The sequence below is a fragment of the Strix aluco genome, chromosome 14 (assembly GCF_031877795.1).
Source record: "Strix aluco isolate bStrAlu1 chromosome 14, bStrAlu1.hap1, whole genome shotgun sequence".
Taxonomy (NCBI): domain Eukaryota; kingdom Metazoa; phylum Chordata; class Aves; order Strigiformes; family Strigidae; genus Strix; species Strix aluco.
Window position 1 is genome coordinate 7,213,003 of NC_133944.1, and position 13,486 is coordinate 7,226,488.

Sequence of the window (13,486 nt, forward strand, 5' to 3'; positions counted from 1 at the left end):
AAAACTAAAGATGCACATAAAATTTCATCTGCAACTTTACTGCTCACTTCTGCCTGCTAAATGTTTTGATCATGGAAGTTTTCTTATGCTGAGGATCAGGCAAATGCTATGATACCATGATTCTAAATATTGACAACAGGTAGCTATTTTGGAAATATTAGAACTGAAACATTAGTGCTGCCCCCCCAATTAAAGTATGGAGGCTTTAGTTAAATATGTGATGATTAAACTGGGAAATAGATATCGAAGTATCACAACCACAAATCCACACTCCTACGCAAATACCAAATCCTACAGACCCTGAACTATCAAACACCGATGCTGACTAAATTTAAATGCTACGTTGCATACAATCACAGGAGGGCAGTCATTGTGTCTATAAAGTGGATTAATACCAACCATAATTTCTCACATTGTGCCCACTCAATGAAGAGGAGATTCAATTCAGTGTTTTTTAGTTCCAAAAGCCTAATATGAAAGATTGGTTGATCTGCCTCTTCCAACTGCACAAAAATCAGCTAATGCCAAATCCATCTTAGCCCAGAACATTATTATAAACAGATCATTTATTTGATTTTCCATAACAGAGACATTCAATCAACTACCTGAGCTGGAAACTAGCAGAGGGGAAAGACTAGATACAGATAAAAGAAGTAACTTGAACAAATCTAGCCATTTAGGTGCACTGAGACCTCTTTTCCTGCTCTCATCCTAACCCTAGCATTGTCTTCACATGGAAGGAACGTGGAGGTCATTCACTCCTGGGGGAAATATCCAGTGGGGAATGTATCTCCAGACAACGAGCTGGGAATACTAAAAGATAGCCGGAAATCAGAGTTTTAAAAAAAAAAAAAAAAAAAAAAAAAAAAATCTCACAGAAATAACAGCATTGCATTTTAAACTACAAGGGAGCCTAAAATTAGTTGTCATTACTGTAACATAATGAACTGGCTTTCTCTAAAGAATTTGTTCTGTAAATCATTCAGCCCTATCTTTCACCAAGTTAGACTTCCATTTTATGTATTAGTCACATTGTGTTCAGGTTGTGTTACAATGAACTAAGAGGTGTATCAAACATTAAACACGCAATATTGTTTTATTCTGTCTTCTCTCAAAGATGACTTTGGGAGATCCAACTAAGTTATTGCCTTTGGCTTATTTTGCCCACAGAATCTTTGTAACTGTGAGAGCAAGAAAAACTGGAGAGCACTGTTCTGCTCGTAAGAAAAGTTTACATTCTGCTGCAATCACAGAACTGCAGGATCTAAATAATCTGCAAAACTGTTCTCCCCCAAAGCTTTCTTTGAAACTGCATGGATAAAAAAAGTCTCAGAAAGAGAAACAGCTGTATCAACTCAAGAGTATAGATAATGAAAACAAAAAAAATAATTTTTTCTGTGAGGATGAAGGATTTTCTAGAATATATTTATAGGAATATGGCATAATTTACCAGTGTTTATATACTCTGAGCCCAAATTTTATCTATGGACAAGGCTGCAACACCTAACAAATCCAAACAGGAATAAAAGATTCCCATCAAATCTCAGAAGCATGATAACTTGGAGATGAATCATCTCATTCTTACTTTCAAACAAGGAAGCCTTCTTAGCTCCTTAAGTATGACTCCAATTTATATTAAATGTTTCTTTTCACAGTAACTCTTTCCTTCCATTCATTATTTATGTTTTTCGCAGTGCTCCCTCTGTTGCATCAATTGTTTTCTGTACACAACCAGCCCCTGTTAAATTCCTGCTGAGCAGAGGATGACATTTCTTCATTCTTCATGTAGTTTCAACAATCTCTCAGATTCTCAAGCGCATTCAAGAAGGCTGGTTTTTTTCTCTACAGGTTATTTGATTAAGGCAAGATATCTACAATCTCAGCAATTTTCCCTCTGCTCCCTGCAGTACCACCAGCATCACCTTCTCCAGCTATAATAGGTTTTGATGTTTTAACTCAATGAAATTTAGGGATCCTTTTTCTGGAGTACTTCCATTTTAGTTTTCTCATCCAGGAAGAGATCTGAAACACAGTCCGTGAAGACCCTTTTCCAATAGCTATCAACCAGGGAAGAACCGGCTCCCAGGTTGTGATGTAACTATCAGTACACCCTTATATATGCTGACAAAAAATAGTACCTAGAGCCACGAAGTGTCCCAGAAAAGCAGAATTTCAAAAGACAAGTGAATCTATTCTCTATTTTATAATTTTTTAGTTATTAGGTCATGTGCCACCAAGACCAGCAGATTCTGCAGAATACCAAAGTGCCCCACAAAGCAATAGTGGACTGGAGAAATTAAACCAAAAATAAAACTACCTGTGCCCAGAAATTTAAGATGTTCACCACTGAATACTAAAGGCCTCTTCACATAACATGTTGTGAGAAATAAAAATACAGATCTTTATTAAAATGTGTGTCTTCATATAAAATTTCTCCTTCGCACTTTAAAATTATTGTTTTTTTCCCAGAAACCAAGATCTATACAACTCAGAACAAATGATAGTTTTGTTTAGAAAAAACCCAAACACTTTATTTGCTCTTCCTACTACTTTATTGTTAAAAAAATTGTAAGAGGTTTTGTAAGAAAGAAAACTGTATACTCATAACGTATTTCCTATGCTCATTAACAGGACTTACAGCTACTTCATGGGAACGGGGGAGAGGGTATGACAGTATGCCTTCTCCTACAAGTGCATGAAATCAGAGATATCAGTGCCTTCTAAGAAAGTTAGGCTACCAGCTGACAGACTTGCCAAAGCAGAAGGAACAAGACTCAGTCTGTCACCAAAGCCTGTAAGACTTATTTCAATTGTTCACAAAGCTACAAATGCAAAGGAATCACTGATCTGACAAAAGCCTCTGGACACTACAGGAAAACAAATAAATGAAGAGACAAAAGTAGTTAGTGTACATTAGGGCTGGAAAACACACGGGGCTAGCATTGTAGTAATAAGGTGCTACTGCCATATAATTGCTTTTCTGACCATATCCAGACATAGTTAAATCACAAAACATCAGAGCCAGAAAAACCTAGTAGCTCTTCCAGTCCATTCTCCTGCCAGTGCAGATGATTGTAAGGTAACTCATCTGTATTTGTATCAGATAAAAGATCTACTGCTACAGGCAGTGTGTGGGGTCTGGTTTCCATCCAGCCCCAGACTTTAAACAAAATATAACTGGAAATTCATTTTGGTCAAAACCACAAAAGTCTCACAACAGATAGAGACCTTAGACTTTCCTATAATGCTTGGAGTAGTCCTGCCAGACATACACACATCTGAGCACAGATTCGAGACAGAAATGAAACATCTGAAGGCAAGGCAGAGGTTATAAATGCTGTGTATTACTAAAATTTTTCCAAATAAAATGAGAGTGAAACATTAGTAAAACCTGTCCATCACTGACAATATAGCTTAACAGACTTACGCTGGTAAAACAGTGTATGCCAACAAAAGTAAAACAGGTTTTACTGATTCTACATCTTTACTGATTGTATATCTTCTCATTTTCTAAGTTCTCTGGCAAAAATTGATTTAAGCAAGTTCACTTCTAAGGATTTATAAACATGCATACCAAATGGACTAGCTAGGATGACCATGATATGATCTGCAACACACAAATCAAGTTAAGAGCTGCATTTAGAAGGGTGGTTTTAACTTTTCACTGTATCATATGGTTTTTAAAGAAATGTAGCACATTAAAAGCATAAAGAAATGAAATTAAAACACTTACTGTTCTTATATTATGAAACCAAGTTAGTATTAAAGCAGCAATACTACAAGGATTTGTCTTTCTATTTCAAGTAAGTTTTAAGATATGAAGATGATATATGATAAGAAAATATTGTTACCAAGGATTTTGGCAGTAAAGGAACTTATGCTAGAAGTCAGTTTTGACAATTCTTTGAATCTAAAAGACCTATAAGTACTAAAATGTCATCTGTCTATCCATGCGAGATTTAGCTTTGGCAGTATTTCAAAAGTGAAAAAAACATTCTTTGCTATATGTTTTCCCTACGACAATATATTTTCAAAGCTGTCTAAGAGGCCATATTCTCATGAGGAGTACAGTAAGATGTATATGTGTTACAGAAATATTTGCAGAAAAAAAATCTAAGTTTGAATACTCACAACAATCAATGGGTCAAACTGTGGATAAAAGCACAAAGCGTGGAATTTATTGTCAAGAGTTGGCACTTAAATATTTCAAATCATTTCTTCAGTTTAAAGATTCATTGTTCTGTTCAAGCTAAATTAAACAAACCCTTTGGAAGCTAACCTGATTATCTCCATATAAATCTGTCTATTGTTAAGTGATGTCGTTATCACCCCTCTCCCCCTTTTTCTTTTTTTTTTTTTTTTTTTTTTTTTGTTATATTATGGACTATTCCAGATATAGGTCTGGAAAAAGGATCTGTCTGGCTCATAGGGCTATTTTTTTTAATGCTTTAAAAATAAAAAAAGAGAGAGAGAAGGTTAGAAAAGGAAGTAAGACAAGGAGAGCACTAATTGCTCATCCCTGACCTCTTCCAAACCACTGCAAAACTGATAAAAATTGCCTGAGCTGTTTCTTATGCAGTTCAGCTTTGGCCTTTTTCAATAGCCACAGGGGTATCAATACCCCCTTTAAAGCTGGGGCTACACATGGAATAATAAAAGACCTGTAATTCTTTTTTTTAAGATGAAAACAAATGATCTTTAATTTACATTAAAAAAAATTCCTGTGAAAAGATTATTCACTAACTGTAGTTGCTAATCAGTCCAACTATGGTGAATTCTGCCAACTGTGCTCAGCTGATAAAGACATTAAAATAACAAGAAATTACTACATGTAATTTTCTGAGTACTTACACATTCTTGGATTTGAATGCTTCAGCAAAGTGCTGCACACTCTGAAGAGAAGCAAGGTCTAAGGTCATTGCTTCTACCTTGGCTTTATGCTGGAGCAAGAGAAAGTATAAAAAAAAAGATAAATAACAGCAAGTTTAGTTCACAGTATCATGTTACAGTACATGTGTTATGAAACTTGTCCGATTCCCTTGTTTGACATTATAACCCCTAAGTGAATACAAATCATCAAAAAGAATGGACGAGCACAACATGTTGTGCCAAAAGTAGCATTGCAATTTTGTGGTTCTGCTAAAAACATACACTATGTAACACATGGCTTTATATAATACAATGAATTGACACAAGGTAGTGTTAAGGTTAATATGATATCTTTTTTCTTGCATTTTGCTGGTGAAACGTATGTAACTCGTGAAATAAAAAGTAGAGTAAGCATTATTCTTAATGCATGGTGTATTTTATATACCATACCAGTAGAAAAATACCCAGCTGAATTCAAACTTGCACGTATTAATCCAAAACAATCTGTTGTTCATAGCAGGTGATACAAAAGACAGTATAAAATTAGTATAAAAAACAACTGATTGGCCTACACACTTTTTCATATAGTAAGAGTTTACGAGTGCAGAATATCTTCTAAAGAAATTGCGTACGTACTTAAAACCAACTTTTCACCTAGAAGTGGACGTGCAGTCCCACAAAATGACATGTTAATGTGAAGGTGCTCACCTTAGGCACAACCAGAACAACTCTTCTCAGTATTTTCAGCTTTAAGATCCCTGTTCTCAGATCTTTTGAAATGCTTACTCTTCAAACCTCAGAACAAAATGAACCAAAAATCTCTTTTCATTGGAACCACTAAAGTGAAAGTCACCACAGAATCAAGTAGACTGTGGTTCTTTCGAGCCACAGTTCTGAACTAGCGTTCATTTGACTGCAGCTCTGTGTCTGCAGCACATCATCCAACGGTTGTCTTCAGTTCTTCCTATACTTTAAGATTATCTATGATCCTCTGCAAAATAGTAACCATCATAACATATAAGTCACGTAGATACCCTAAGAAATTATGAACATGTATATTTGTGCTCACTCTCACTTTAAGACTGACTGCTGCCCAACACCACCTAAACTCTCTGGTACATAAAAGAAGGCTGGCAACAGCCCTGTACTTTCCTCAAACCTAAACTGTTAACTTCAGTCCACTCTGCTTAGCTAATTCAGCAAAGAAGAAATTAAATGGACCCTTCATGTAATTCCAACATGCTACCTATGCTTACGTATAGTTCAGACTGGACATTAGCACCACTAAAAGAAAAAGTAAGAAAAAGATGGAGCAGATGCAGTGGTACTATGCAATCAAAGGCAGCATTTCAGTGGAGAGGCGATAGGAGCTTTGTTAGCACCATGGTGCAACAGGGGATCTACTGTGCTTACAAGGATATACAATGAGCATTTCTGGCGGAACAAAAAGGAAGCAGCACACGTGCCAGCGCAGGAGGAAACCAGGAAGAGTGCCCCCATTGTCTCCTAAGTTCAAGCAATTCATCTGATCTCTGTGTTTCATTACATCTGGTACTTTTCTCACTACATCTGTTCTCTATTTTGCTAGCACCCATTCTGCCTGCTACAATTACCTTACAGGTTGGGTTTAAACAGAATGTCACTCAAATTCCTTCTGTCCCACTCCAGCCAGACTTATCAGGACAGCAAAATAAATACAACTAAAATTTCAACAGGTTCAGTTCCCATAGGAAGTATCAATTGATGGAGTCTGAAAATGCTAAACCAAACTTTGTTACGAAGACTTTTTTTACCCTTACAAAATGCACATCATTCTCGAATTCATTTTGCCCCACTGGGTAAATATTTTCTTCTGTTTGATGGTCAGAGACTTGAGAAAGGCTGGCTGCTTTGCATTATGCAACAGAGCTCCACAACAACTTCTCTTCAACTTTGGAGTTCAAAGCTCTTTACTTAATCGAGAAGTAGTGTGCATAGTGCGGTTTATTTTGCTTCTGCTTTCCTCAGTTGAAACATTCTTTTGTCTCTCCCAGGGGTAAAAGGACAAGAATGCTACAAATACAGGGACACAAAGGGGGGCAAAAAAAATAATAAGTAGTTCAACAGACCGTACCACAAGCTGTTAGCTACTGTCCTCTTGGGGACACACTCAAGTCAACACTATATTACTCAGGTAATACTTTTCCTCTTGGGGTCACGTGTTAGGCTTCTCCTAATGATTCCAGGAACAGAAGAGAGGTGTCTGTGTATTTCAGGTCCAAAAGAAAAAAAAAAAAAAAGTATGATGCCTTCAAAATACTTTCAGAAATAGAAGTTAAACAGACTACGATTGGCCTGGATTTGTGGATTAATATATTGAAAATGTAAAAATCAAAAATTTAAAAATCATAAATAAATTATTGAAGTGATAAATGGTTGACTGTTAGATAGCAAATGTAAACTATAATTATGTTTCTTCTGTACCAGTTCCATCAATGAAATGAGAGAACCTTTCTATTCATACTTTACTTTCTTCAGTCAGTAAGATAATTTATTTCAAATAATTTAACACTACTTCTCCTTTTTTTCTTTTAGCTTTGATACACATACAGTTATAGAAAAAGACAAATAAAACATTTGTTAAGAAATTCAGGAAACCGTATCTAAAATGACCTGAAAAAGGAAAAATGGAGAAGGAAAAATGGATGGTTTTAGTAATTTTTTCCACTGAATAGGTCAGGAAAGGCAAATGGCAAAACAAAAATTTTTTTCAACTTTCTCCCTGCTTTTGCTTTTTAAAAACCTGATGGTAACAGTCTGTATTTCCTTCACATATACACAGTACATACTGAGCACAGAGACAACCATTTGCTCTGTTTTCCTCATAGGAGAAACTGGAGCATGTGACACCCAAAGTGCTCAGATCAGAACTCGCCACCTCATCTTTGGAAGGCATGCAAAAAGCCAAGCGTGAGTATTTTCGCCAAACAGTAACTGGGGAAGGAATCAGGTTACATACCATGAGCTTACACAAGTACCCCAACTTTTCTGTTTCAGATTCTCCTTTGTCAACTGAGCTTCAAGCACCTCTTACTCCACAGAGGTATTCTGTAGACAATCAGTTTCTACTATAGTTCAAGAACATGAAATGTTAAGCCTTTAGTATCAAATAATTTTCATTCCAGATTTTCCAACTCTTTCTTCTATCTCACAATTTCTTTTTAAAAAGCTACGAATGAGGCAATATACTTGCAAGGTATGTTCTTAATAATGTAAGAATATCTCCAATCAATGACAAGTAGAAGGTTTTTTGTTTGTTTTCTTACAGTAGCTCAGTATTACCTTTTGTTATAATGTTTTCTCTCTTTCCCTCAAAGCATAGGTAGCACATATTGTGGTATTTATAGAAAAAGAAAACACGTTTTTTAATAAAAAATAAAACTAAAAACCATTTTTGCTAAAAGGCATCATAACTGCAATTGTAATCCACAGTCAGAACTGATTGTTAATGGTATGCTGCAAATCCTGATCTAATGTGTCATAATTGTATTATGCTGATGTCTCTCACCATTTCACTTCACATATTTTCAGTACTGAATTATGCCTCGTTTTATGTTGTGAAATCTTAAATGGGACTTGTCACTTTCCCAAATACAGAAGACAGTCTTAAAACTGACATCGTAAAATCAACACACTAAGGCAGAAGACTCCAGAATTTTTAAAATTAAATTGACAAAACATATTAATTCTCCCTCTACTACTTTATTTTCAAGTATATCATTTAAGGGGAAACTAAATAAGAGAATGAGCGTAGAATAATTTAAAGAGCTCAATTCTAAATCACAGGATCATAACTACGTGGCGCTGTTGAGAGCCTGTGCAAAATGAGCTGGTGCCCTCGCTGCAGATCCCTGGGACAAATGTTCCACTGGTGTCCAAATCCACTTTCACAACTAGACTCAGAGCAGCTTTGCAAACTGGCCAGCTGGAGAACAGACACGAGGCAGATATGCTTCCGCTGTCTACTGAACCTTCTGAAAACAAGGTCAGCTAGAACGAGCTGAAACTGCGCTTTTGAGATGGGGAGTATTTGTATTTCATGACGCCCAAAGAGCAGTTCAAGGCTAACAATGTCTAGGCACCAACATCCTGTCTTTGAAGAAACAGACGAAGGTGGATCATTCTCTGGTTCCTAACAAGTCCTCTTTTAAACGCACCACAGTAACATTTTGAAAAGTGCAAAGAAAAAATTTTATCCTGTATTTCACGATTTTATGCCCTGTTCTAAAAGCATTTTATCAATATTTTCAAGTAAGTTTCATTAACAGTTTGTTTAGTTTTGTATGTAAGCTGCTCCCTATTGGAGCAAAAATATTAAAAACACTTAAGTGCAATTGGTTATATTTTGCACTTATGCTAGAAAAATGCTTATTGAGCCAGAAACTAACAAGAAAGTGAAAACATCCAGAAAGCAAGCAATTTCACTATATGCAATGTATTCACTTTACAGCTTAAAAACTGTTTAAAAATGAACACTGCATGGTAGAGTAGTTTGGCAGTAAACATGATTGTGCATTTGTGTCTTGGTATTGAAGAAGGAGCCTTTTTTCACAGTGAATTTTTCATTCAAATGTAAGTGATGATTTACGTTAAATATAGGTAAAGCATAGCTACATTTTCCTGAAGGATTGCAAGGAAGTGAAGAGCAGTACAATAAGTTGAAGCATAAAAGCTTTCTCTGTCATAATATTTATTATAATGGCATATAAAATAGCTGAAATAAATAATAGATGACTAAAAGTAAATTCATATGATAAAGAATCTTTCAGCAGACACCATTACTTCTGACTGCTCCAGTTTCATACAGAGTTGAAGAGTCTTAATAAATATGCTGTAGCCCCTGTATCTTATGTATGTACAAGTCATTTTGTAAGGGCCTATTTAAAATGTAACATAGTGGACACCAGATAATTTACTGTATAATCTTACTCTCAAAAAATATTGTGTGAATATATCTTCAATATTTAAAAGTTCTTAACTCAAAACCGAATACATAGCACAACAACAAAAATATCTGACTTTGAGGAACTGAAAATACAATAAATTGGTAAAAAGCAGTTTAATTTGATAAAGAAAAATCCTGATGACGTCATCTTGGAATTCAAATAGTTCTTATATGCAGTGTGAGAAACAAAGTCTTCAGGAAAAAAAGAATTTGACATCAAAGCTGATGAAAAGTCTGTGGAATTATATTGAAATAGGTAAGCAAATAACCAAAACTCAGCATATAACAAGCAATGCCCAAATAAACGCATATTTCCGTGTTGAGGACAAAGTAGAGGATGTTTTAGAAGCACATCTGACAATTTGACACATAGCTTATGACAGTCAATCGCCAGTGCCATGCACTATTTATGGAGGTACATAATAGGGAAAAAGGCTTTCACTCAGGATTAGGACCGTAAGTATTATTGTCCCTAATGTAGTCAACATTTGGTACTTCATGCAAAACTGTATTTATGTAAGGCCAGCTTCATCTTGTTGTGTGCTTTGAATGCTATGCAGCTACTTCTCGTGGAACTGATTGGGGCAGATGAATCATAATGCTTTAAGAGTAATTCAACATACATGCTAGATGCTTTAATAATATGTGCTTCTGCTACATTTGTTATACATTAATAAAGTTCATTAGAAGACATCATGGTGGAACATTTTTACACCCATTTTTCTGTTTTTTCCTCCCCTCCACCCCCCTACAATTTCTATGCAGTACTTTCAAATTTTCACTAACTTCATGGAAGAGAAGAAGGTACATGACACAAACCGATTTGCTAAATATTTTATTAACCCATTTATGTGATGTACAAGGAAATAGCTGGGACTAATTGTGATTCTTCATGAAAATCAGAGATGAAAAGGATTTTCTTTAAATAAAGAAAATTTATTTAGCAATACTTGGTTATACTATTTCCCAACATGTTTGTTTTACCTGTATTTTGGTTGTAATATACTGGTGTAAATTTTTCCACTATTCGTCTTGCTCAATCCTGTCAAACATGTTTTCATGCTGTGTGTGAGCTCTCCCAAAACCTGATTTTGTAAAGCCTAGTTCTTCATGTTCTTCACAAACATGGAATTACTGTAGGGGTTGCCTTCATCCAAGTCAAGTGAATAGCATACATATAAAGACCTAATGGGTCAGTATGAGCCTGCAAATTGCTAGGATTACTGAGCATCCCTGGACCTACATTTTATCAAGAAGAATGAATTATCATCATTACTGTTATTATTATTTTCATTGTCTCTATCCCTTCTCCAGAACATTTATGGATGTTCAGCAGAGAACAGCGTTTATCTTTTTGGCATCATCTACAACTTAGAGGCCTCTTCAGAAAAACCTGAAGTCCTCAAGCTGTAGTAGGATTGTGCTGCAAATGAATGTCTTAAAGTTGTGATGGCAGTTCCCCACACATGATAGTCTAGAACAGACACCTGAACTGGAAATTTAACTGTTGAGCTCCACTGGGTTATAAAAGCAACAGAGAAGTCTGGATCCTCCTTTAGCTAGAGATTAAATATATAGGCAACAAATAAGCTGTTGAAATTCCAAAGATGAGAGACATGGAAGAGTGACAAAGACAACCTGATATGAAGGAGTTAAGTTTCCGAGGATGCCATACACCAACCTGGCATTTGGACCTCACATTTAAACAAATCACTATTCACAGCAATATTTTTCCTTCTTCCAAATACTTAATTTACCTATAATTTAAAATCTATGTCACAAATACAACAATGTGACTAAAGTCTCTAGGTATAGTTTGTATATTTAACATGGATGTGAAAGGGCTTTCTTGGTCACTGTAATAATGATTTTAAACTCCCCAATAACTTTAAAGCTGTATCTCTTTCTGTTAGTAAATGTCTACACATAAAAAGATGCAAAAACCACTTATTCATTTCTTTATGGTTGCTTCATTTTTCAGATCTTAGTATATTTTATTTATAAATTTTCTGTAATAAATACCAGTATAATAAGCGATAATGCTATTTCACAATCTTTACAATAGTTAACTCTTAGATCAATATCTTCGTAAATTTGGCCTTTTATATCTTCTGAAGATAATTATAAAGGAAAAAAGGAAAAATATCTGCATCTTTCTGAAATTAATATCTTCAGAGAAGTAAACTATGCCAACTAAATCATGCTTAAAATGCGTAAGAGGAATCAGTCTCCTAAGGACATTTTAAAAATTATTTATTCCTTAACCAGAGAGAACAAAACCACACACACACAAATTACTAGAGTATAATTTCAGAATACTTCAGCTTGTAGGCTCCAAATGTCTCTGATTTTTCCTGGATGTACATGGTTCCTTTGCAGGCAGTATACATCTGCTTCAATAACAAGAAATTACATGCATTTTTTAAAAAAAAAAAATCTACCATAGGTTTTGGCAATAGGAATTTGTTTAGCTGCTAATGTACATGAACTGTGGGTATTTACTTGGGAGCCTACTTTTAGTTGGAATTTTTTCTTTCCCTAGATATAGATCACTTCTTTCCGTCTCCAAACACCCATTCCTGTAAAGCTCATTTGAATTTATCATAGGGAATCTCAAATAATCTTGGCAATATATTACACATATATGGTTTACTATTCTAATAAACATATCTTCTTGTTTACAGAATAATCAAGGGAGCCTGGGAACATGTAACAGAATCTCAGCTGTGGAGTGCCTCCTATTCAAATGCTTTCAATTCTTTTCATTCTGCAAGATTTGAAGTGATAGCAGAATACATTTTCAAAAACAGCAACAAGGCAAACAGCATTGGGATAATTTAGAAGCTACAGACTTTGTCTCCTTTTAAAAACTTCCTCAATTTGAAGTTTTTAAGATTAAATAAACCCAGTTTAGGAGTTGCTGAGAAATATGCAATATAGGAGGCAAATATGGTAATGGATTTCTTGGAAATGGCAGAGGCTGGAAGGAAAAACTGTTTCTAAACAGACTAAACCAGTAACATCCCAATTGCAATACAATATTGTTGGTATTAATTATCCGTAAAATTAAAGATGTGTTATCTTATATGTACAACTATACATACACCGATGTATAAAACTTACAGCAGGATTTCACATACTGTTTTTACACATAGAGGAAAAGTTAGCATCCCTACTACAGATGACAAACAAGACGAGAAAAGCATGATGGTCAAAAGGGCAACAATGTTTAAGTAAATACCAAAAGAAACCCTTTTCCCTGTTCTCTCATGATCCATAATCATAAGCTATGTTGTTGCCTGAAAGTGCAGACATGCACTGTGCAGTGCATTAATCCTTCAAACACTAACAGATGCTGGCAGGGATTTAGGCTGGAATGTATTTACAAAGTGACAAATTATGTTCCGTATTATACAGAGAGAGAAAGAGCACCCACAAATAGGCTGATAAATGTCAGCTGCAGTCACGACAAACGGTTTATTTTTATTATACTGTAACCACAAATGTTTTTTGCAGGGAGGCCCAAAGATTTATTTGTTGCAGGAAAAAACAAGATTATATATGACACAAAGTAATAAGTGTGAGATCACTGATGTTCTGGGCAGCTTGCCCTCCTGGAAGCTATGTTCAGAT

General features: G+C 35.3%; 1 protein-coding gene across 2 annotated transcripts in view; it reads right to left on the reverse strand.

The window, feature by feature from the left end:
• The window catches only part of WWOX (WW domain containing oxidoreductase), a 530,750-nt gene that overhangs the window by 412,561 nt on the left and 104,703 nt on the right, over window positions 1–13,486 (reverse strand). For both annotated transcript variants that reach the window (XM_074839171.1, XM_074839172.1), the window contains exon 6: window positions 4,852–4,940. In XM_074839171.1, coding sequence (XP_074695272.1) covers window positions 4,852–4,940 — 89 coding nt within the window. The remainder of the gene's footprint in view (window positions 1–4,851; window positions 4,941–13,486) is intronic.